The sequence below is a fragment of the Stegodyphus dumicola genome, chromosome 11 (genome assembly GCF_044657685.1).
Source record: "Stegodyphus dumicola isolate Sdum_Otavi_A_Nest chromosome 11, ASM4465768v1".
Classification (NCBI taxonomy): Eukaryota; Metazoa; Arthropoda; class Arachnida; order Araneae; family Eresidae; genus Stegodyphus; species Stegodyphus dumicola.
This window is the reverse complement of record NC_140778.1, coordinates 105,050,161-105,077,417: the sequence shown is the minus strand read 5'-3', so window position 1 is coordinate 105,077,417 and position 27,257 is coordinate 105,050,161. Positions and strand designations below refer to the sequence as shown.

Here is a 27,257-nt window from a genome sequence, read left to right as displayed (position 1 = left end):
TCTGTATTTGTCTAGCTTCATCATAATTTATTATTTATCTGTTTATTTCATTTGCTTTTTTACTTTTCAAAACAATTTAAATACATTAGAAATTTTATCACCTCAAATTACTTGCAATTTTTGTTGAAAATTTATGTTTTTTCTGCTTTTGAAAAAATCAAAAGATATTTTTAAAAATTTTTTTGGAAGATTTATAACAGTCAACCACATCATAAATTACAATATGGCTCACTTCCTAGCTTTCTTGTGTTAAATATTTCTTCCTACATCAGATTTTTCCTAAATTTTACCTTTGAGAGTTCATATCAACACTGCATAATATGAAAACCCATATAAAACATCTGAAACTTAAATGAACTGAATAATATATATATGTGTGTGTGTGTGCATGTAATGTAGATTTGGAAGTAATGATGTTAAAATACAGTCAAAAGTCGTTAATTCGGACACCCATAATCCAGACCTCAAAGCTAAAAACTTTCTGCGCATGCGCCGCGTTGACACATGCGCATAGGCGTTTACGCGTGCGCTAAGACCTTTACGCGCACGCGCATATGCGTGTGCGCAAGTGCAGAATACGTTTTTGCGTGCGCGTTTAATGTATAACGGACGGTATAAGCTCAAATTATATAATTATCTATTTCAGTTAATGTTGATGATTGCGTTGTTCCTTAATCTTCGAATTGGATGCGGCTTATTATTTTTTGCAGACTGTAAGAGCAATTTTATAAAAGTAAACTTGAACTTTAGATTATGTCAATTTCCGATTCTGGAGCTCCCAAAGGATCTACAAAACGAAAGTATGTCTCGATGTCCGTCAAACAAAAAGTGGAATTGCTGCAAAAAATGGATAAAGATATGAAGAAGGTGACAGAGAGGTTAGTGAAAACGAAAAAATTTCGATTGAAAAGTTAGTCGGTATTCTCGGCACAGCAATTACGGGACTTGAACAGCGGAACTTTGTAACTGAACAAGAAATTATGTCTGTTTATAGAATTAAAGAGAAAGTATTATCACATAAAACGAAACAACTTACATTGAAAGAAATGTTTAATAAAGTAAACAAATAAATATTAAGCTTCTTTTTTTGTAAATTTTGATACCCTTTAGATCATAATTGTTCTTTATTTCATAAATTACGGTTTCATATTTTTAATTTTAGAATTTGTGCATGCCATCTTACGAGATTTAAACTGATGATCTATAATCCGGAAAAATCGATAATCCGGAATCGTCGAAGTCCCGACGAGTCCGGATTAATGACTTTTGACTGTATTAATTCTGTTGATGCTAATCCATAATGAATGACAACCTGGCAGCCGAGGCATTCATTTTTATATAAACTGACGCTTGCAACCCCATAGAACTTGGCACTCTGATTGTGTCTATTTCAAAACATTTACATTTTTTGTAGCTTTGCAGTAAGATGAGAAGCAGCCAGCAGCAATCTAGCTAGGCCAAGGGGCAGAAAGCAAATGCGATATGTTTGGGATAAAATCTTAATTCAGAGTAGATTAGTTTCAATTTTGATTAAATAATTAATAACTCTCTAAAATTATTACTGGCTGAAAGCTTATGTAGGTTATTTTCATCACAACATTACGTAAAAGTCATATGATATGGGTTAATCAAGAAATGATGCAGTCCACAAAAAAAGTATTACTATTTTTAGAATAAAGAGGGGAAATATCCAAATTTAAATGAGGAATTAAGGGGCTGTTGCTAATTTAAGTTACAATTTTGGTTTACCTACTTTTAGCTTACAAATCCCCCCCTTTGAAAGAGAAAAAGGCCTGGAAACAGAAAAGCCATTTTAGGGAAAAAGCATTAAAGCAAAGGCAGAGAACATAATTTGAAAAACACAATAAAATTTTGAACAAAATAATTATTTTAATAATTACAAAATATGAACTTTTATAATATTTTAGAGTCCTAATACAATTTTCATTCCACATAATCATATTTGTTTAGGGATGGCTTTTCAAAACATTTCATACAATATCACAAATACAAAAATTTTAAGACTCGCCAGTCAACTGAGATATCTCGCTAAGATTTGGCTGTGTTTTCTTATACCTCACCACATAACCATATATTTTTGCTCTCACACCATGTTGTTATACTATTCATTTTTGACGATGTTTTCAAATTCGCATTGTTTATTTAAAAATATATTCATTGCTCTTTTTTTTTTTTTTTTTTTTTTTTTTTTTTTTTTTTTTTTTTTGTGAATATGATATCAACAGTCTTTAATTTAACAAGTAATGAAGCGGATGCCATACAATTTTTTCAAGAAAGGTCTTTTATCTGTCAAACAAGTATGCAAAAATGGCCAAAACATGAAACTTTATGTTAACGACAAAACTATTTGGAGGTGCAATGTTAAAAACTGCAAAAAAGAAGGGCTTCCATGTTGGAAATTGGTTCAGCGGTTCCAGAATATCTTTTGTCCCTACTATTAAATTTATGTATTCTTGGGCAGAGGAGCTGACATCCATGAAATGGTGTAACAATCAGCTTAATATGTATGAAACTGCAGTTTACTGGAACAATTACATGCAATAAAATGATAATAAGGATAAGGATTTTTAAAAATATTCTTAGGAAAAGACATGTATTATTGTTATTATATAATGTGTTGCTTATTTTTACATTTACACTGCACAAACTAGGCAAAATTATAGCTGAGATCTTGGTGCAAATCTAAAATCAGCAAATATGGTTGGGGACCACTATAATTAAGTACCTGAAAAAAAAAATCAGCCCTGTTATTACTACAATTGAATATCTACAATTTTTGTTTAGTTCGCATACAATGTAAATGAGAAGACTGCTGCTGCTTTTCTTCAATTAACTTTTCAACTGTGGGTTCTAAATTAGTCAACTAGCATTTTCATTGCTTTCTTATACAGAGATGGATATTCATTTTCCATTTTGGTCTAAAATTTATCTTGGATCAAAGCCATTGTTGATAAACTAGTTTTTAACATGATATTTGAACTTATCTCAAGATGAGACTCATATCATCTGTTACTAAAATTTATTTTATTACTGTCATGTATTTTGAAAGAGTTTGTTATCCACAATTCCTTTCCCACATGGTTTCTCCAGAGTGGAAAGATTCTTCGAAACTATCACTTCAAGACTGTAAAAGCTGCCCAATGATTATATTTAATTTTGATTTAAATCTTTTTTTTTAATTTAAATCTTGCTGCGAATTAACAAAATCAAAATGATTATCATATATATAAATACTATTATTATTTTTCCAAACAAAACTTTATTTTTTCTTAAATCTGTCTACTTTATTAAAAAAATAAAATACATTTATTGCAGTTCCTTGTAAACTCAAGTTTAAATCATTGATATATGAAAATATACCATTTAAATATACTAAATAATCGGATTACATCAGACAACATACACATACTATATCAGACAACTGAATTCTTAAAGGATTCTTTTCTCTATTAAAAATATTTCCACTTCCACCTCAATTCAAAAATCCTGCTTAAAATCTTACATCGCAAGAGCCACCTAACTTCCATATGCAGCAATAATTGTTCATGTTCTGTACCAACCTCCCATCAAAATAATGCAAATAACCTACTGTTTAAATCATTTTCACTTACTTTTTGTAAAATTATTTATTTTTAGATTCTGCTAAAACCTCATTTAATTCTGTGAATAGACTTTTCACTGCTAAATGTTACCTGTGGTTTAAACAGTGGGTAATTAGTACATTAGACCCAGCTGAATTGTTCGGTAATGCCACAATGTCTGCCAACCATATTAGCTGCCCCATTGGTACTTACACCTAGCCAGTTTTTTTCATTTTTGAAGAGTATTTAATAACATAAGAATTAAGTGCATTAAAAATTTTATTGCTGTGTATGAAACCAAATCTATGCAACACAATAATTCCTCTTTTATTTCTTCCAAAATAAAATCAATATACCTTAAATAGGAGATTAATTTGGCCTTTTTAGAAATATTGCATGATTCATAAATTTGTATTACAAAAACTTTTGATTCCTTTATCTTGTGTACTAACTGGTATTTCACATTCTCTGATATTTTTTCAATTCTTCATCTTATAGTATCATTCAATAAGGAAATCGAATTGATTTTATCAGCAGCTGAGGATCCAAAAATGTCTAAATAAATGTCCAATAAAACTGATTTTAATAAATTTTTGTCAATAGTAAATGATTTTTTGGTTTTAGCAATTTGAAGTGCAACTCTATATATAACCATTTTAGTAGTGACTTATTCTGGACAATATTTTGTTGAAATGCTTTTATTTGTAATTCTGATTCTTGTTTTTTAATGCTCAAAATATGCACATGATTTATTTTTCAGCTCGGAATGTTTAGATTTCAAATGTCTAACATTTTTTTATGGTTTCGTAGCAGCATTTACAAAAACGTCATGGCAACATCTTCATCTCTAGATGTGGGATACCCATATTTTAAATATTCATGGCTGCAGTGCCTGGTAAAAGTTTTTTCTTTTCTTCTAGTGGACACCTAAGTTCTGTTTTGCAGTTATTTTTTTTTTTTTTTTTTGAGACGTTGAATTGGTATTTAAAAAATTCAATAGTGTGCCTTGTTTTAAGATTCGTGTTATTATAGGCTAAAAATAAGACTTAATTTTGTATTTGTCAAGACTAGTTAACCCATTTAGTGCTAATAATTAGTACATATTCTACAATTCAATGACGACTGAAATATCCAGTATACAAAACTACATCTGGGAAGCCCAACATCATAAATGTATGGCTTTAAAGCGCAAGCATACAAACTAGGCGAAGCAAAGAAATATGCAGGAAAGATACCTCTGTACATTCTCTGGAATGTTTTCCATATTTGGTGACCACTTCATTTACACAACTGGGCATAATTTACTTTTCAGCATAAAAATAATTATTGCTACTCTTTCTTTTACATTCCACCCAATTAAAAAAAAAAAAAAAAAAAGCGAGATGTAACAAGTGACAAATGTAAACATACTACAGTGCTGCCTACATTCAAAAATAAAACTGCAGATTCTAGATCCTAAAATTATGGCATTAGCATAAAAAATGTGGTACTGTTCTGTTATCGGGGCTGGATTCAGATATTGCCAAAACCTGACAATCTGGCGAAAAGTTCAAAGCATAAAAATAATTGCCAAAACATTCACAATATGCTTTAGCTGCAGAAAAAATCCAAGGAGTAAAATAACAGACGTTCATACAATTAAAAATCTTTAATGTAAATTGAGCAACTTACCAATGAAATTAGAAAGAAAAAAAAAATTGGTTAGAGAATTTAGTGAATTAAGATTAATTTAGAGGCATGAAACTGCATATATAATTTAAAATGTCAAGATTTGAATTTTAGGATGCTGCTGCCACCACATTAACCCAAGAATCTAATTAGTTACGTTCAGTGCTGCATTGATTGCACTGTCCCATAACTTTTTAAAAATTTGAGCATGATAACTACTATTGGGATTAATTTATACTTCTGGTTAACACAGAAATGTTCAAATACAGATCTTCACATCTCTATTCCAGTCTTCTTTCGAATTGAAGTAGAACTTCATTTTATGGTTTTTCATGCACTTTTTTCCAGAGTAAACGACTCCTCGTTTCTGAAGAAATTGTATGGAAGATGTTTCATCATTAGGTAAGTCCCAAATTTTCAAATCCATGGTAAATACAAGAATAAAAACAACAGTGAGTTACATCTTTAAGAATTTATTTTCTCGTTGCCAATTTTGAAATGCATTCTTTAACTTTTTTTAAATGTAAACAACATAACAATTTTAAAAGTAAACATTGGCATCTTCATATAAATCAATCTCTTGGCGACTTTAGCAGAACATCTGGTGATGATTCAATCCTGATAACAGAACAGAACCAAAAATATCCTACAAGACTTTATTGTTTTTATTTTTTGAATGAGAAAATTTTTTTAATTAAGAATTCCTGTTCTAAACAGACTACATTATGTACTTAAACATTCACGTATCTGGGCAAAAATTAAAATATTTAAACTGTTATCTGATTCTGGCTACTGTGCTACTGCTGGAAAACAGGTAGCATAGACTACATAATCTACTTATGATAATAAGCAAGATACAAAATGAACTAATTTTTGTTTAATTGGATTTGGATTATTCAATTATGGTGAAACACACGAGGACTATCTGCCTAAAGGGAGGGATGCCTTCATAGAGGACTTTTTAAGGGAAACTAGCATATATATCAGTTACACATAGGGAAAACCAAGAAAACGCCCATGCAGCCAGCCTGTTCGCATGATTCGAACCTTGACTGAACTACCAGTGTTCAGTGTCTTTACCACTCGGCCGCTGGTGGGCTCCTAATTTTTGTATAAATCATTATCCTTGTTCTTATATATTGTTATTATTCTTGTTGCTACACTGAAGTTTAATAACTAGCATATAAAGCATACAGCATCTACATTAAAAAGAAGGAAGGAAAGGGGAGACAAATTAAAATCTTATAAACCAAAATATGAATTAAAATTTCAGCAGTAACTTACTGTTGGATCCATGTTGTCATTGGTTACACCTTTCAAGGTGATGTGGAGTGGCTTTTTACAAAATGGAGCAAGACATAGTAATGGCTCTAAATAATAGCTAATTGATCTTTGAATGCAACAGTTGTGTTGCAGTTTTCCACCTAACAAAATCCCAGGGGTGTATTTCACTGTTGTACCTGTATATAAAATATTAATAATTATAATATTTGTAATGGAAAACTAAAATTTACATTTAAAAAATTCTATTTCTTACCAATAAAAATTTACTATTAAAGTCTTTGCTATTTGCAAGTATAACTGAAAATAATTAAACATAACTGCAAATATTTTTTATTAGTAAATTTTTAATTTCTCGTGTTACAGGTCTAAAATTTTTTACTTTCTTTAACACAAAATATATGCTAAGAAATTTTGTTTACTTATGAAGTTAAAACAGACATTTAAAGCCATCAAATATTTATATATATACATACTTAGACAGGCTAGTTTAACAACTATGCACTTTACATATAAATTTGTTCATAAATACTTTAAAATACGTTGTAAGTTCACTGTTAAATCCTATAACTGCTATGTCAAGAATTCCAACTAAACCATCAAGGAAAATCTTTTCATTCTTAAAAACATCTTTGTCAGTTTCTTCACCACCAGTAGTAATATTTTTTTGATTTTTCCATAGCACAGATTTTGCTTTCCGTTAGTTTGCTGACGACTGGGGCATTGTCATTGCAATGGAAAACTTCTGTTACATCAGCTTCACTTATTACTACTTCTTCATAAATTCCATTAATTGCAAAATTTTACTTTTTGTTTGTGGTATACAAAAATCTCCAAATTCAGAGCTATCATCATCATCTTTATTGTCACCACAATATATCAAGCTGGCCATCAACTATACCAAGCATTTTTTAAAATACCTGCAAACACATCATCCCATGACCTAGCAATGCTCATACTTACCAACCTAAGACAATCAAAAGGCTACTTCATATAAACACTTCAGCAAGCACTGCTATCCTGTGAATTATTATCCTGTGAGTATATTTTGGAGGAAAAATGTTATCTTTCACTATAAGTGGATACATCAGATTAACCAACTTATTGCTCACCCTCAGGTATGAAATGATTTTCAAAGCAAATACTCATTAATATTTGCATCATGCATGCTCTTTTATTTGAACGAAAGATGATAGAGAAAATCACCACTCTTTTAAAAGGCCAAGGCCTTGTATTTTTTCCAATTATGAAAAGTTTACATTAGTATATTCCTATAGCATTTGCACATTCCAGAATTATTAGTCTCACATTTGAATGCTTGAACTAGTTCAGAGACTTTTCTGCAGGGGTCTCCAAGTTATTTTGATGCACATACTGCCATAAAAGATTAGTTTTATCAATAATATAAATTTCCTCTGGAGATAACTTTTTGTTATTAATAAGTCTGCTGAATTCATCTGCAAATTTTCAATTGCTTCAGTTTCAACTGAAGCTTTATTGTCTGAAATTTTTAACTGCCCCTACATTAAGACAACTGGTTGCTTACTTTTAAATATGTGCCCCCAGTTTTTAAATCTATCCCCATGAAATATTTTGACTTGAGCCATTACTATTGGATCTATTAATGACATGCCCTCTTCAGCATAAAAAATAATTTTTCCATTATTCATTGTGAGTGGTATGTCCATAAATCCATAAAAAACTTTAAAAAAAATTTTTTTAATGACATATAGCACTGATGTTTCTCATACTATAATACTATATTCCTTGCATCATTCTGAGAGAGACATGCCTTTATCCATTTTTTCCAGAAATTTTAATTTTCACTTGATTGACATCAAAACATGTTTTCACTCTGCAGATCTTGCTGCCTACAGCTCCAGATTTCAACATTATTTTTAATATTATCAAGAGTTCAAAATCTAATTTTGATAAGATAGCTGAAATAATAACAGCCTGCAAAAGATGATCAGCTAGATCAAATTAGAAAGACAAAAAAGACCATGACTTGCTATGTTAATTGATATCAAGATCCTCAGAATCCCTACTCCTTCATTGCTGCCACGTCAACTAAAGAAACTCAGTCTGAGCTATATCCTATTCCAAACAAAAACATCTTTGAGCTTTACTTATTCCAAACATCAGTTAGAAAGTATTAACTCTCCCATGACCACTTATGAACTGGAAGTATGGTCAGGGCCAACAACAATATGCCAATCAATGTACTGTCTCCGGCACAGGTACACTAAATGGGTCCGGGTTCGAATCCCGATGAGGGAATGGACGTCTGTAAGTGTATAGTGTCCATGTAGCATTCAAAATACAAGTTAGTTAGAAAGTTCTCTCAAGCGGCTGGTGATAGAAGAAGAGAGGTAAGAGACAATTAGACCATCCCAAGGGGGATCTTTGAGATGCACAGTTAGTTCACTGGGATTATAATCTGTACTACCTATAGCGAAATTCTGTTGTCCCACCCACTCAACACCTGTACCTGCCTCTAGCATGAAGTGATTCCTTAGCCAAGTGTTTGAATGTGATATGCAGGAATCATGATCACTTTTAGTCAGGAGAAAAATTACTTTACAGAACACTTTTTTTCCCTTGGATATTATATTATCCATTTCTAAATTATGTTACAGAAAAAAAATCTTAAAAAAAAAAAGCTGGTATTCCAGGGGTCCAGTTGTTAGATGATTCTGGATCCTGGACATGCAGATTTAGGACTTTGCATTGTATATATATATATATAAATTATATTAACTTTTAACTGATACAGCATACCTTTATATCAAATGTATCACATCTAAAAAACCTAGAAATATATAAGACATACCAGTTTCATTAACCACAATAACTGATCCATCTGTTATAAGATCTAGTAGCTTCAAAAAACTATCTTCATAGTCTAGAAAATTGAGAAACAAATTTATTTTTTTAGATCAAAATTATGATTTAATCAAAAAAAAAATCTAAAATTAATTGAAATCTTCACATTTATATCAACTGAATTTAAAAAATAATAATCTCAGACTATACTTTTTAACATATGGCAATACACCTACCAGAATAAAATTAAATTGCCTTAACTGATCTTTGATTAAGGATAATGATGCAAAATTCTGCCTATTTAAATATAAACACAATCATCTTGGTGTGGTTTGCCAAATTTTAGAGAGGGAAAACAATGATGATTTATAATTGTAAGAAAATACTTATTGCAAACAAATTCATTATTACAGACATATTTTACATTTTAATTGGATATTTATCCTCAAAATCAGCCAATAAACTTATGTACAATCGAAATTGTTCTTTTGTTTGTTTTGGTGGAAATTTCAAGATGATCACTTTATGATATTAGCAATTACTTCATTCAGCATTTTTCTAGAGTACTATTATATTACTGCAGAAATTTCACAGCAGTTTTTCTCAGCCCAAGCCCATCCACATGCATGCATTTTAAATTGAGTTTAAGATAAAAAAAAAAAATATCCCAATTTGTACAAAAAAAAAATTTAAATTTAAAATGCAGGGTCGTTCCTAATAGAGGGTGCGCGGATGGCGAAAATCAGGGGCAGTCGGACTCTCACGATACCTCGCCTAAATATTTTAAATTCAATAAATGCTTACTTGTCATATGTAAGTACTTTTTATACAATTTGTCATATGTAAGTACTTAATGAGTAAGAAACAAAAATTTTATTCATCACTGAGCATTTTTGGAGGGGGGACGGCAAACTTAGGAAAGTACACCGACAGCCAATGGCCTTGGAATGGCATTGTTGAAATACAACAAAAAGAGTGCATGCCAAAATGGCAACCCTGGCTATTAAAACAGAAGAAATGTAACATGAACATAGTTGCCAGAATTAAATGAATTCTGAAGTTTTGACAATTTCCACAAAGGTAGTTGCAAAAATGTTTAAGTACCGATTTCTGCTTGAATTTTATTAACTGGATCATAAATGCTGTGACACAATACAGCATTTTAATAGTCCCCTAATTTGTAATATTTCTTACAAATTGGGAAAAACCTATACAGTCAAGTCTTTAATCTGGACTCATCGGGACTTCGGCGATTCCGGATTATCGATTTTTCCGGATTATAGATCATCAGTTTAAATCTGGTAAGATGGCATGCAGAAATTATAAAATTAAAAATATGAAATCGTAATTTATGAAGTAAAGAGCAATTGTGATTTAAAGAGTATCAAAATTAAAAAAAAAAAAAAATATTAATATTTATTTGTTTACTTTATTAAGCATCTCTTTCAATGTAAGTTGTTTAAGTTGCTTCGTTTTATGTGCTAATACTTTCTCTTTAATTCTATAAATAGACATAATTTCTTGTTCATTTACAAAGTTCCGCTGTTCACGTCCTGTAATTGCTATGCCGAGAATACCGACTAACTTGTCAATCGAAATTTTTTCGTTTTCAATAACATCTATGTAACTTTTTTCAATATCACAAACGAATTATAATGACAAGGAATTTGATTTAAATCATATCAAAGATGGAGTACATTGAGATGAAATACTACATTTAGTAAGGAATTATAAGCCAAATAAAATAAAATCATCTGCCCTGAAGATAAGGATAGTGCTGACAGATCAACTTCCAATTTACTGCGTGCCCCAATGTCCCCCCCCCTCTGAAGAGCAGCGTGAAATTGATAAACAGATTTCAGAATGGTTAGAGAAACAAAGGATATGCCTTTATCTATTTTTTGCAGCAATTCCACTTTTTGCTTGATGGACATCGAAACATACTTTTGCTTTGTAGATCCTTTGGCAGCTCCAGCATCAGAAATTCTATTTTATATAATCAAAAGTTCAAGCTTACTTTTATAAAATTGCTCTAACAGTCTGCAAAAAATAATAAACCGGATCCAATTCGAAGATTAAGGAACAACGCAATCTGCAACATTAAATGAAATAGATAATTAGATAATTTTAGCTTATACCGTCCGTTATACATTAAACGTGCATGAGTAAACGTATTATGTGCATGAGCACATGCATATATGCATACATAAAAGTATTATGTGCATGCATAAACGCCTATGCGCATGCGTGAACACATTATGCGTTGACGCATGCGCAGAACGTTTGTAGCTTTGAGGTCCGAATTATAGATCATTCCGGATTAACAACTTTTGACTGTATATATATCACCCGTAGTGTCCCTCCAGTGGGCTGTTTCCATGTAATCTTTTATCTGGCAACAACATAAAAAAAAAAAAACCTGGCCAGAAAAAGACATAATGGGAAAGAAATTTGTGAGATATTGCTATTCTGGAAAGGCAATGACGGCCTTAGAAAGTTGGGGATTATACTCTGTATCTAAATATTCTAATAATCAAGCCTTTTCCCATTTTCAATAAATGCTTTCATTTAATAAATACAAATCTGAATAATTCCCACTCCCTAGCGCTTATATAGTTATTTATTTGTATTCATATTCTGATTATCCCAGATCAGCCAAATGATAAACAGCCAAAGCATTATGAAATAAAAAATAAATAACATGACCAGAAAAACTGAAATAAATAACTAGAATAAATTAGGAAAGAAGTAAGCAAGTATCATAATATGTGAAATACTAATGTACAGATACATGCAAAATTAAATTTTTAAAAGCAGGTAAAATCCTATCTTAACTTGAATTAGATTTCAAGCAAAATGGATCAATATATTTTGAGGGAAAAAAATTAACACAATCTCTCTACATCAATGAAAGCAAGTTACAATGCATTACTCTTCAATAAGAGAGCACATACTTCTCTACAAAACATCTTCCAATCTACCAGTGTGGTCAGTCACAGGTAATTCATTATAATAAACTGATTCGTACATTTCTGACCCCACAAACACGTTAGTTAAAGGATCAGACTCGGAGATATTTGTCTCTTGGAAAACCAAGAGCCTTTTCTCATACTCCTTTGCACTTAGGACATCCGTACACATTCAAAATCAAAACATAATTCGGCTGATCTTTGGAATATGGTAACTGGTAGTTTGGCAACATTTTGGAGGCGATAAAGGTTACTACCTAGGACTTTGGTAATAATGTGAGAAGTACTCAGTTCCGATTGCGCATTATTTTGTGTGAGGGAAATGAGAGATCATGAGATATGTCATGTGACATTAATGGACGAATTACAGTCCTTTAATCGGAAAAAAGGGGGGGGAATTTAGAAGACTGTAATACTATATTATTTTGTATTAAGCTTCATTGTATGTTGTGTGAAATAGTGGAAGTGTGCGTGCCACGTAATGAAGATTCTGAAGATTAGGTAAGTTAGTATTTTTAATCATTTGAGGATATTATTTTTATGCATTGTTCTAAATGTAAAGAGTAAATAAATTAATATGATATTATTGGAAAATTGTTATTAGCAATGATTTAGTTTAAAGTAATTAGGATTGTAATCTAATTTTTATTAATTTAATGTATGTGCTTATTTATATTTTAAGTAGTGTTTTTTAATTTAATTATATTTTAATTTAATGATCGTGATTTTGTGAGTTATATGTTTGTAGTATTTTGGAATATGTTTGAGTAGAATACGTTGAGTATTTTCATGCATTTTCGTGAAATTTTTCTAATTTATGAGAAAAAAGCAGTGTACATGAATATAGTGAAGAGTGTGCGCAATGCCACTAAGTATTTGTAACCATTTGTAATGTTTGTGCTATGAATTCGTTGGTGACATTTATAATATAATAGATAATTTAGAGGTAAAAGTTTTTGGATGTTTTATTTATTTTATATGTGGAAATGTTCATCCTTGGAAAGGGTATATACTTTTTCGCGATCAGGTAATTTCATATATGTGCTTTTTACAGAGTTTAAAGATTCACAGAATTTTTTTGCATTTTCGTGCAAATTTTTGTAATTTATGAGAAAATAGCAGTGTAGATGGATAAAGTTAAGAGTGTGTGCAATGCCATTTTTGTGCAATTCTGGGTTGTTTTTTTAAGTAAAAATAAGTCAACGTGTAAATGGTTTATGTGTATGTGGTATTCTGAAAAACGCGCAAGGAGTTTGTGATTGTGCACTTTTTCCCAATTTTGCAGTTAATATTTGTCATTATTAAGCAGTTTTGTTACCTAAAATTGCTACCATAAGTGCAATTCGGCTAGTAGATTGTTGGAAAAAATTTTCAGTAAATAAAAAGAAACATGTCTTTACTTTGTGAAGACAAAATGGCGGTGAAAAAAAATAGAGGGTTGCTGTAGCAGAGTTGGTCGCCAAATTTTTGCCAAAAAATCGAAAAGTTACCATAATCCAAAGATCAACCCATAATTCATGTGCCATTCTATCACACACCTTTGACCTTATCTTGCAATTGAATCAAGTAAGTAAAATCCATACAATCAACTTTTTCAATGCCAACCATTTTCCTCTCACAATTATCCACAAGAAGAAAAGTGAAATCTCTACATATAATAAAACAAAGAGTCTGTCTGTGTGTGTGTCTTTCGTTCGCGCTGCGCATAAGATAATAGACCTATGGCTACGAAATTTGGTACATAGGTCCATCTACACAAGAGCGAGTGCACCTCGAAACGATTTTTTCGAAATTCGAATTAGAATTTTTTTTATTTTATGTTTTGTGACGAAATCGTGTCATTTTGAGACATAATGGGCTATAGGAAAGCGAGATTTTACACTCCATTTTCACATCGTCATGAAATGCTATTGTCACTTAGCTATTTTACGAACTTAAAATAAATTTCGTGTTTCAATAAATCGATTAAATACGAATTTATTTAACAAAGTGAGCTTAACACCTTTTCAACCGGATTTTTTCTAAAAACGTTTATGTTTAAAAATGTAGAGTTTATTTTTCTTCGACTTTTGGACACGTTAAACTTTCATCCTTGCGACTGCATATACAAAAAGAATTTTGGAAAAATGATGATATTTTGCATTTTTAAAAAATTTTTTAAATGAAGCTGCCGAGTACACTTCTCACATCTTTACAAACATGATTTTGGCAACAATTTTCCTGTCTAATTGTTGTTGATAGATTTTTGATGAAATTGCATCATTTTGAATGGTTTCATTCTTTTAGAAATATGGGTTTAGCAACTATTTTTCATCGTATTTCTTATGTCACTGTTTTTAAGAGATTGGCATATTTCATTGCCCTTTTTTTATATATATAATACATTTTTATTGATGTTTTTTATAAAGTTGTTCTGCAGAGTAAAATTCTGCACGGAATTTTTTGTTTTCTGAGTTTCTTTCATGTTATTTTTTGCTTATTTCACTGTTTGTAAGATATTGAAAAGTTTTGCAAGATTTTTTTCCTTCAGCGGAAAGTTGGTTAATTTTTTTATTAGGATAATTAATATTTGTATTAAGGGATATAGCTTATTTCATTGTAATTTTTGGTGCTACTTTGGTAGACGGTTGCACGGAATTTGGCAATTTTTCTTTTGGCGAGTAATACGAGTTAGGTTAAACCCATTGCTGGATAAGTTATTTATGATAACCAATGCTTTGTTGTCATTTTATTTAAAAAATAATGCGTTTTATTATGCATAAATTCCGTGTTTTAAATATTATTTATCGCTTCTGAATATTAGAAATCAATTTAATTTTGCAATTTATTTGAAATAAAAATTTTGTTGTTTATAATATTTTATATAATTTTATGTTGTGGATGATGTAATCAATGACGTCACCTTACTTAAAACATAATTGGTTTTATTAATAGCTATAAATTTAATCTAATGTTTTAAACATTATTTAAGGCTGTTAAATATTAAAATACAATTTAATTTTGTATTTGTTTTTAAAATGATTTTATTATGAATGATTATTTAAATAATTTTAATTCTATGCGTAATGTAATCAGCTCCCTTATTGGTTACTGAATATTTGTGCATTACCACGCCATTTTAAAATTTTAATATTCATCTCTTCGAATTCCTCAGATTTCAAATGGAATGGATATGTCCATTTCGAAGAGGAATGTTGTTATTGGTAATTACCAAGAATTATTGGTATCGGAATAAAAAAAAATGCCCTTTGAGACCTTATTTTGGCCAACCTGTCTTTCCTAATCAAAGATTTATTTATAAATTGTCAATAGCGTCGGAGGAAATTTATTTTAAAATTTTGGAGAAAACCTCGCTAATTGCTTCTCCAATGAAGGGCGAGAGATGTGGATCACAGATGAAGATAGTTTTTGTTTCTGGTACTTATCAATATACGACAGGTAAAATACTTAAAAAAAAAATATAAGTACATAATTTTCTTTTACTTTATAATTGTATACTTCAACTTTTATTAAAAAATTAATACAATGTTTTCAAAAATTCCTGAGATATTCATTGTCACATATGTTTTAATGTTAAATAATTAAATCCTATAAAACTTATTTTAAAGTATTTAAGTAATATTTTAATTCTTTTAAACGTTGATATGATGTTTTTAATTCGATATTCAATTTAAGCAATATTTTAATCCAATTAAATGTTGGCGCAATGTTTTTATAGCGGTGTTTTTATTCTATTATATGTAAGTAATAATTTAACCTTACTTTAGCATTTTATACTCTTAGTAAATGTACTTATTTACATTTGCCAGCCATCTTAAAAAACAACGTTTTCAACAAAAAATTAATTCATTATTTTTAACGATATTTATTTTTTTACAGTTTCTAATACTTTACTATATGCATAAAATACATAAAAACAGCATCTTTCAAGATGGCTGATGACTATAAAAAACGTGCCAACAAATGCGCCAATGTAAATCGCCAAGAATCCATGCAACCGTCTACCAAAGCAGTACCTAATTTTTTTTCTCTTGGAAATATAACATAAAATATCATTAATTATATTTTGCTTTTCAGAATTTTTTGTTTTTTGTATTCTTTTATGTTATTTATTGCTCATTTCACTGTTTTTAAGATATTGAAAAGTTCGAGTGATTTTTTTAGGAAACAAAGTTCTTAACCTCCTTTATACCATTTGAGTTCTCAAGATATTGCAAAGGGAAGTTGGTTAATTTATTTATTAAGATAATTAATATTGGTATTAAGGGATATTGCTTATTTCATTGTAATTTTGTTATACGTAATAACTTTTTTTATTGAAGTTGTTCTGCAGAGTAAAATTCTACGTAACCTGAGTAGTTGAATGTTATGGAAACAATATTATGATGTGATTGCAGTGAATTTAACTGATGGGAAAATATTTATAAGGGCTTAATAAAGTGCTGGATGTTGGTTAGGAAACATGTTGCTTATTTTGTACTTTACACGATAAAATGCCAGTATGTAATAAGAATAATTTGAAGTTTCTGTACGATTTGGAATGAAAGGGAAAAAGCATTAATTGACTGGTATGTGTAAATGAAAGGTTTACTTAATAGCCATTATAAGTGTTTTGTCTGTACTAAGGAAACGCATATGGTCAAACATAAAGATCTTCCAGATGGCTTTGTCACAAAGGTTCAAATGCTTGCCACATAATGTGTTCCATTAGAAAGGGAACATGGTTTGAGAAAAGTTTTTAGATGCTTTTATGTAATTTTGTGTGCCAGAGACTGAAGATGCAGAAATTTTTAAATAAGGTAAGTGGATATTTCCTTTGTGTAGTGCGTAGATGCAATGAGATGTATTTCCTTTTTTATGTTATTTCACTGTTCGATTTAAAATGCAGTTAACTGAGATTATATAGTTTCTGTTTGGCTCTAGTGTAGAATTGAGTGCTCTTTTGATTTTTGAGTGAAAATAGATCGATGTGTATATGGACTAAGTCAAGTCAATGCGCAATGCCGAGTTTATGCAATTCTCCGATGTTTTTTTTAGTGAAAAGAGGTTGATGTATACTTGACATTGTGCCTTGCTGCCGCTGATCTTGTCATCAAAAAAGAATCGCCGAAAAAACAAGGGGCACCCAATTGTAACCTTTTACCTTTTGTTTTAATTATGTTTTATTGTATGATGTTTTGGACGCCATTTTACTAGGGAGGGGACTGTAAACAGGAATGGTGCCAAAAAATTGAAAATTTTCGTCAAGGGGCACCCTGAAATATATTTTTACCCTAACAGTTTTTGCAGCTCGGAATAATTTCAATAAAATGAGATGTTGCCATATTTCGCTTTGCTTGGCAACTGGCACGTAATTTCCAGTCTGGCCAAATATTTAGATATAGAATAAAGCATCAGAATGTATATCAAAAAATAATGACAACTTTTTTCATATGAAATCTTTTTAAATGTTTAATTTTACCTGCTTTTAAAAGAAAACTATTTCAAGCTGATCAAAATTAGTTTTGAAAAATTCGGTTCCGCAAAGAGCATTTGAAATTATTGTATAAAAAAACCGAATTATATTCATACATATTTTCATAAGATAAAAATTGAACCCTTCGTTTTTTTAATTTTGGTCTCAGGAATATGAAAATTTATTAAAAACTCTGAAATAACAACAAATTTAAGCTTCAGAAAAAAACACACTTAGACATGAATATTTACATTCATGTATAATGTTAACACTAGTTTGTATAAGTTTACTTTCAAAACAGAAGATAATTACCGTTAATACCAGGTTCGTCACTCGTATCGCGTATATTTCTAATAACTATGGGTCGACCACATAAAGTTGAAAGAATAAGACGCTGACGAAAAAAATTGCTTCCATTATAATTAATAGATGCCATGATTACATATATATTCGCTTTACATTTCCGTTCTCTACCATGGAAATGTAAACAAACATACTAAAACACATGCAGATTTATGCTGTTGCCAATCTGCAATTTTTAAATTTTTCCATATTTGGTTACAGTGAAGTTCACACTATATTAAAATAAAGTGCTCTCTTAAACCTAAAATTTAACAATATTATTCCAAATAATAATATGAAAAGAATAATAATGTTAACATTATTACAATAAATAACATAAAATAGCCTCAATTTATAAGTAATTGTAAAGAAAAGTGACTCTTCCTATGATTAAAGAACACAACAATTCAAAACATAATTCATGATCTTAAATACGTAGAGACATTAAGTTATTTCGCAACAAGAGAGATGAAAAGCGAGCAATGCCTTCGCAGGGACTGGAACCACGGACCTTTCGAATACGCCTCGAGCGTGCTTACACCACGAAGGCATGCTAAGAAGGCGGGAGAAATACCTTATATACGCCCCCTTTTAAAGGGCGACTGGGGTTTTTAGAGGACCCAATCGCTAAATCCTGGGTGTGGAGAATTATCATCCACCACCATTCTAGTTTGGGCGCCAGTGTAGAGACATTAAGTTGTTTCGAAGCAAGAGATGAAAAATGAGAATACCTTTGCCGGGACGCGGACCTCTCGAATACGCGTCGAGTTTGCTCACCACGAAGGCAGGAGAAATACTTTAGAAATATACTATAATAAAGAAGTCCCCTTGTCTGCCTAAAGATATAAGCTGCATACATAGCTATAACGATACTAAATTTATATAGTATAGTTCGACAGTCTCAAACGCAAACCTGGCTGACATTCTGCCAAAACACATAGACTCGTCCAAAAGGGCCATTAGCACTTTTGCGACGTGAAAGTCTTCTGTTCTCCGGAAAGAGATATGCTGGAGGGAAAGAAAGTCCCTATCCGTTCACCCTATTTTGAGAATAATTTGCTTCGAATGGCGAATACGTTTTTACGCTGATGGTCGCGGATGAGGCGATCGAACTACAATTGCTACGTTTACGTGAACACATTAGCGCTGCTACGAGCTGAATTTTGCAAAATATTGAACAGACTGGCACTTATAATCTTGAGGCCTTGAAGTAGTTTGAGCTTCGGAGATTCTAAGCAAAATGTTCTGCTCTTCCATCATTATACTGCACCCCCAAAATGGGCTCCAGGGAATTGTTTATATCATTGCTGAAATGAGTTGGTTCTGCATTTAGTTGACACCGCAGTCAGTTACGAATGGCAGTCGGAATATCTTGAAATAATTTTGCTAACTTCTTTGAGAAAAATACGACAGCATCTGCCATCGAATAGCGACTGTAGTCATGTCCAGTACATCCGGCGTAGCCCAGCTAATAGCGAGGGCATAGGGGGGTCTCATGACGCAGGCACCGCTCGCAAAGAAACGACACATAATCCCCAAGGCAAACAAGATTTTCCAGAAAATTTCACTTTTTATTTTGATCGATTTGAGGAAATATATTTTAAACAGATAACTATTGTAATATAATTAAAGTATAACTAGAAATATCTTTGATAGTCTTTTACTTTTTAACATCTACTCTACGATTCTCTGATTCAGTGAACAGTGTATGAGTGAAATAAAATAAATTGAAGAGATAGACAATATTCAAATTTTATTACTATACTAGTGGGCAAGCCCTTCAGATGAGCGGACCACGGCCAAAGCGAAAGTTACAAGTTCTATGTACACCTGAGAAGAAAATGCATAAAATCATTTCAATATAACTGAAATCGGTTCATTCTTTCAGAGCAGCAACCAATCCTTAATAATTCTTTTGTTGCCAAAACATAAAACAGAAACTTTCGACACTTCAGGTTAACACGAATGACGCTCGGAGGTAGGAAATTAAGAGGAGAGGCCAGAATTCGTTTTTCTTATGCAGTGGCACACTTCCCTTGGAGACCAAAACATTCAATGACTCGCCATTTAAGATCAATAGGTTCTGACATGATCCGAGGTAAACATTTTGTAATTACATCGTTAAATATACGTATAAACGTATACACTTCCTTTTCTACAATATTTCATTCCAAAATATGCGAGCAGAACGCAGTTTTAAACATTTCATTCTGAAAAAATTAAATGCAATTCCCAGAACAGTTTAAATTTGAAATATTTTCGTTAATTACATTAGAAAAAATTTCAAGGTAATTCGATTTTATTCGGTTAACGATTACAGGAATTGGGATTATTGTATTATTAATATTATGCATTATTTCTTTTTTATTTACAGTTTTTGAAATACTTTCTCAAATATGATATTTTTTAGCTTCTGAAGCATCTTTTAAATCAAAAATCAGAGTCACTTTATAATTAATATGTTTGGTTCATTTCAAATTAGAAGACCTTTTATTTTAATAATGAAATATTACTGCTGATTTCCATGTACTTAACTTTTTGTTTTTACAATGGCGGGAACTAACTGACCACAGACGTTGGCCACTACTAAAGGCAGAAGCAGTGCTCACTTTATGATGGAGGCACCTAATAGATGAGCCAACTTTGCCTCCTATAAGTGGACAGACAAATACAACCATGTCTTCTCTGAGATTTGAACTCAGGCCCTTTGGTATCGCAGTCGGCTACCGTAATCACTTTATATGAATATTTCCGAAAGGAATTAGAAAAAGTTTTTTTTTTTTAATATTATTTCAAACTAGTAACTGAGTTATTATAAAATGTATGGAAATAATTCTTTTAATACTTATAAAAAATTTTTACCCTTAATTTCAAAAATACACTTTTAAAAATTCTTTGTTACAACTTCCTTAAGTACACATCTCAAAGACCGTGCTTTACACCTTTTACTATATTGCTTTTCAGTATGAATAATTCTTGCTTAAATAGTTTCATAAATACAGTATTTGTTAACAGAATTTCAGTTTATGTTTTTGCAATTAAATGTTAAGGTTATGTATTTAAATATTTATAATTATAAATTTAGATATATTTAATAACTAGATTTCTTGACGAGTTCATTAATAAATAAATCCTTCATTTCAAAATACATTTACAAATAATTTAATAAATATTTATGCAGTTTGTTAAAGGCATGCTTTTTACAAAGATTTTACATTTACATTTCAGCAGTGATTGCTTTTATATTTTTTTATAATATGCTTTTTACAAAGATACACATAAATACCCACTGTATATAGATTGAATAAAAATTGCATGCATTATTTTTAACATGTACTCAAAGGTCAGTTTCCTTTCAAAATTCCTCCACGAAAGCATCTCTTCCCTTAAGGAGACAGCCCTTGCATGCATCACCCTATTTTAAAATTTTAGCCCTAATTATATGCCTAATTACAAGTATTTTTACGCACATAAATGTATGTTTACATTTAGACATCAAGTTTCAAACTTTTGACTTAAAATACAATTTTGGATACATTCAATGTGAAATCAAAATCTTCACCACACATTATTTGGTATTCATTACGTATGATGCTGTCAAAAATGCTCTGGATGTCAACAAGCTTGAAGCACTGTGTCAGGCACAGTGTGAGGTTGGCGCCTCTTTTTATTATTACCTCCATGGTTACACGGCATGATTTCATTTAAAATGCAGATATTGATGAAAAAATTTTTGGCGTACAATGAATGACATCACATGCATTCGCGGGCTTTCTTCAGCATCAGAATATAACTTTAATATGTTTAATGTTTGGCAATGCTTCTTTTATTTCATATTTTTTAAAACTTATGAATATTTGATTAATAAACTCTATGATTTGAAAGCAAACAGTGGCACCACTTTACGAAAAAAAAAAACCTTTTTCTTCTCATCATTGTACGAGACAGTTGCCACTCAGAAAAATGAGTATAAAAATTATGATTTTCAGACTTTTTAATTAATATCTCAGCTGATTTAAGCTGTACAAAAATGAGAATGGTCGAAATGGCTTCCCACGAATTTTTGGAATCCATGGGTAAATTTGAAACTCAACTCTCTGCTGTTTCTGAGCAGATGTTACAAATAAACAGAGACGTGCAGATTTTAATAGTATAGATTGTTTGCAATTTGCAATAAAGTGTGACAGCAAGGTGGTATTCCACAGTACCATACACTAAGATATATTATTTTAATTAACATTTAAGTTCTTTACACATATGCATATATTCTTTTAAGAGATTAATCTACAGGTTACTAATAATATAAAATCAGCTTCCCCTTTGTAGAAAATTATCAGGTTATTTTTAATTCAAGCTACAGAATTGCTTTTCTGAAGTCAAACTGTAGAAGATAAATTTTTATGTCACATACAAGGTAAAATTAAAAACTACCTTATGCATTAAACAGCCCTACCTCATACACAGAGTTTTAGAGAATTTCCATTTACTACAGAGAATTCTTCTCTACTATTTTTTTCAAGCATAATCTTAATTTTTTAGACCCACATGATACCATACCTGATGCTAGCAGAAGTACTGTCGCGTACGTACGGGTTCGTTATGAAATGAATGCATAAGTCCGATGAAAAATTAACAAAAATTTATTATTATCACAACAAAAAAAAAAAAAAAAAAAAAAAAAAAAGCTTAAATTTTCTCAAATTATCATGCAATATTACAATATCTCACAGTAGTTATCTTTTAACTACTCAAATGTCTAATAAAACGTAATTCAAAACAGCTAAAGAATGCTAATCCGCGAATTTGCTACAATCAACAAGAGCAGTTTTTCTAAACAACAACAAACTAAGCAACTACTACAAACTGAGATGTTTTCGTCCTTTTATAAGATTTTAAAATCACGCGCTAGAATTCCAGTACTTTCTCGAAATCAAAAAGAGATATTTATTTATTTAATGCACGCGCTCTTGTATTTTCAATTTTCCGGCTTAGCTTTCTTTTAATATTCGTCACACGCTGCACTGCGCGAGAAATAAAACCATTTAATTTATAATTGAACTAACATTAGCTTTTTAAATACCAAATTCGTAACATTGCCCCCATCCCAAGGACTGCACGTCCCGGGCAGTACAATCCCTGGACAGGAAGCTAAACTTACAACTGTGGCATAAATGCAACTGAGGCATAAACATTACATTACAATATCAAACAACATGAACAATAAATGCAATAACTAACTTAAACAAATCAAATGCTATCAAATAACAAATCAAATCAAATACACATTTAAAAACAAAAAGGACCATGGTTTTATACTATTTACATTACGTACTATGGCCATAGTAATGAGCTAACCTGTCGTAATGACCGACTTTAGGTTTAGAGTTCGAAGACTTACGGAGACGTCATTCAGTCTGTTCCGCACTGTACATGGACCATCCGAAGGTGACTGTAGTTTAGGTCTGAGTCCTTTTCGTTGAATCGGGTTCCACAACCTCACCTTGTCTCCTTTGTTGGATCTATGTCCAGTAGCTCTCGTGTTGTATCTGGTCTTCACTTTCTCCGTCGCTGAGTTCACTCGCTTTCGTGCGAAATGAGGCATCACTTCAAGACGGGCCTGGACATCTTGGATGTGTTCCTCAGGCGATAAAGGCGCATCCGTACGGCGATCAAACAGGCGGTCACAAGGCAGACGAAGGTCTCAACCGAAGAGCTGATAGTCTTGCGTTTCTTTTCGACCCTAGTATGATTTCGGCAGCTTCCTGAGCTGGATCTTTCGGACAAGGCGTCGGCATTTCCAGGCGAGGATCCTTTTTGAGGATGGATAGTCATGCCATCAGATCCTGAAAGCAGTTTGTTGTTTTTCAAGTCTAAGGAAAAATTGTATTTCCTTAAAAAGTCCAATCCGAGTATGCATGGATATGTGATATCCGCCACATATGCCGTGTGATGGTAGGCGGCACTTCCAAACGTGATGCTTACGTTTAACTTCCCAGTTATGTCGATCTTATCACCAGACGCAGTCTGAAGGGCAACACAGGATGGCGTCCAAATTAGTTTATCTTTCAACTGTTCAGCTAAATCTTTCCTAATGATGGTAACATTAGCTCCTGTGTCAATGATCATATTGCAAGGAACTCCATCGATATTCCCATTGATGGACAGTCCGTTAACAGGGTTTTTCATTATGTGGCAACCTCCGTTCCTTGATATGGTCATTAATTTGTTTCCTGCGTCATTGCTCAGAAATTGTCTCAATTTTCGTACCCTGGGGTGTTCTGCAATTCTTTCGTACGTGGCCTTCAGCTCCACAGTTCCAGCACTTTGGTTTCTTGTCAGTCCTTTTCCTTCCCGTGGCATTTAATTGTCTGTTTAAATCGTATGCCTTATTTTCCGTGCTCTGGGGAGTTCTGCAGTTCCTTCGTAGGTGGCCTTCAACACCGCAATTCCAGCACTTTAGGGTCGGTTTCGTTTCACCACTATTCCGTCTTAAAGCATTCACTGGTCTTGTCAACTCATCCGTGCCCTGGGGTGTTCTGCAATGCCGTCATAGGTGACCTTCAGAACCACATCTCCAACATCTTACAGCCACTTTGTTCTCACTGCTACTCCGTATCAAAGCATCGACTTGTCTGGATAAATCATCTAAACGAGTCATCAATTGGTCCCCTGGGTCGTGGACTCGCACAGCTCTGACTGGGTAGCGATCTCTAAGAGTTGCCTGCTGGGCTGCCTCCAATTTCACGGCGTACAACAATGCGCTTTTTACATCCTTTACATCTGCCATTCGTAGAGCCTTCTGTATTTCGGGATCCCGGATGCCATCGATGAAATATTGCAGCGACAGAATTTCCGTTTCTCTCGGGCACTCCGTAAAGGTGAGGTGGGACAGCCTTTCAACACCCGTGGCGAGTTCCTGGAGTGATTCGGTGGGCTTCTGTTGACGGGATTTTAATTGAAGCCTGCTGTAGTCTTTTAAACATTTCTCACCAAAGCGCAGGATAGAGCTTCGAAGTCAAGTCTTTGGTTTTCGGAAAGCGTCTGCAGGATATCCGCTGTGTCTGCTCTCAGAGAAGCGGCGAGATGACAGGCCTTAGTTTGGGAATCCCATCCATTCGCATCCGCCACTATAGCAAATTGTGTTTTATACACTTGCCAGGATGTCTTCCCATCATATGTGGATAGCTTCAGAGATGGACGAGCAGGCATCGGTAAGAATTTAAAACCATCACTATTATTCCCTGTCGTCGCTACGAATTTCTTTAAAATATCCACTTCATTGGCTACTGCAGAAACCTATCATCAATTTGTTGTTCGATTTGGTGTTGGACGGCAGAAACTCTTCCTTCAATTCGTTCCTCCACAGCAGAAACTCTCCCTTCTATATGTTCTTTTACAGAAGAAACTTTTTCTTCTATTTCTTCTTTCACCGAAGAAACTCTTTCTTCAATTTGATCTCTTACGGAAGAAACTTTTTTTTCAATTTGTCCAACTTTATTTTCAACTGTGTCAATTCTGCCTTCTATAGCTTCAAATTTATTTTCTATTATGCAGGTAATTTCTCTTTTCATTTCTTCTTGATGTGCTTCAATCTTTTCTTGACCAGCTTGAACGGCTTTCATTTCGTCCTTAACGGACTCCTGGCCCAATTTCATTTCTTCCTTAACGGAGTTGACGGCCCCTTCCATCTTTTCTTGGAAAGCAGCAAATGCAGTCATCATTTGCCTGAATTGTTCTTCCATCGCTCTTGTTATTGGCATTCAAATCCCACTCCTGACACCAAAAATTGTCGCGTGCGTACGGGTTCGTTTGGAAATGAATGCACAAGTCCGATGAAAAATGAACAAAAATTTATTATTATCACAACAAAAAAATGCATTAATTTTCTCAAATTATCATGCAGTATTACAATATCTCACAGTAGTTATCTTTTAACTACTCAAATGTCTAATAGAACGTAATTCAAAACAGCTAAAGAACGCTAATCCGCGAATTCGCTACAATCAACAAGAGCAGTTTTTCTAAACAACAATAAACTAAGCAACTACTACAAACTGAGATGTTTTCGTCCTTTTATAAGATTTTAAAATCACGCGCTAGAATTTTCCAGTACTTTCTCGAAATCAATAAGAGATATTTATTTATTTAATGCACGCGCTCTTGTATTTTCAATTTTCTGGCTTAGCTTTCTTTTAATATTCGTCACGCGCTGCACTGCACGAGAAATAAAACCATTTAATTTATAATTGAACTAACATTAGCTTTTTAAATACCAAATTTGTAACAGTACTTTTTCATCAAATCCGAATAATGTAATAACACTGAATTCATAATATTTAACATTAAAAGCTGTTAAAGAATATAAACAGCGAACATTTTATTATATTTTTATATATTGTGTTATACACAATGATTCAGAAGCTATGTTCCAGATAGTTATAATTCTACTCTAGGATAATAAATCCACTCATCTGTAATTTTGACACCATAGTTCAATGAATATTTATAGTGTATACACAAGAAAAAGTGTTTCTATAAATTTATTTCAATATTTTCTTTAATAAATAAGATAATATTAATACTAACAATCATTTCAAATAAAAATATTACATGATCTGTTCATAAGTTATATTATGGAGCAAATTTAAACTCATAATAGTGTATTACTTTATAAACTGTGAGCAAAAGGTTCTTAAAGCCCGTCACCTGGCTCTCCAGAATGAATTTATAGATAGTTACAGCACTCTGGAAAAATAATGGATGGATAATGAAATTGGAGAATTAAAATAAAGAGGAATTCTATGAAAGCAATGACTGAAGATTTGAGAGAGCTAAAAAGGTCACTATTTGAGTTGAGTATGAATCACATGATCAATAAATTTATTGAGAACATTTTTTCTCAAGACATGCAAAATGTTGAGAAATCTCAAATATTTCCTACAAATCAGAATATCAGACATGTAATTCATACATAATTGTTAAAAATCCAGTTTTTCCTCATAGCTATATGGGTGACCAACTACTTCACTAATAAATGTTCCAATCACAAAATCTAGATGTTGCAGATTAATCATATGAAAGAGAACCAAAAAAACATGGGAACCCAAAAAGAAT

The 27,257-nt window shown here is 32.0% G+C and overlaps 1 protein-coding gene across 1 annotated transcript in view; it reads right to left on the bottom strand.

Annotated features, from left to right (window-relative positions):
* Positions 1-18,316, bottom strand: part of Rtc1 (RNA terminal phosphate cyclase 1) — a 32,891-nt gene extending 14,575 nt beyond the window's left edge. The window contains exons 1-3 of the mRNA XM_035368033.2: positions 18,114-18,316; positions 9,385-9,456; positions 6,555-6,730 (exon numbers count right to left, since the gene is read on the bottom strand). Coding sequence (XP_035223924.2) covers positions 6,555-6,730; positions 9,385-9,456; positions 18,114-18,237 — 372 coding nt within the window. The 5' untranslated portion in view covers positions 18,238-18,316. The remainder of the gene's footprint in view (positions 1-6,554; positions 6,731-9,384; positions 9,457-18,113) is intronic.
* Positions 18,317-27,257: the final 8,941 nt, after the last annotated feature.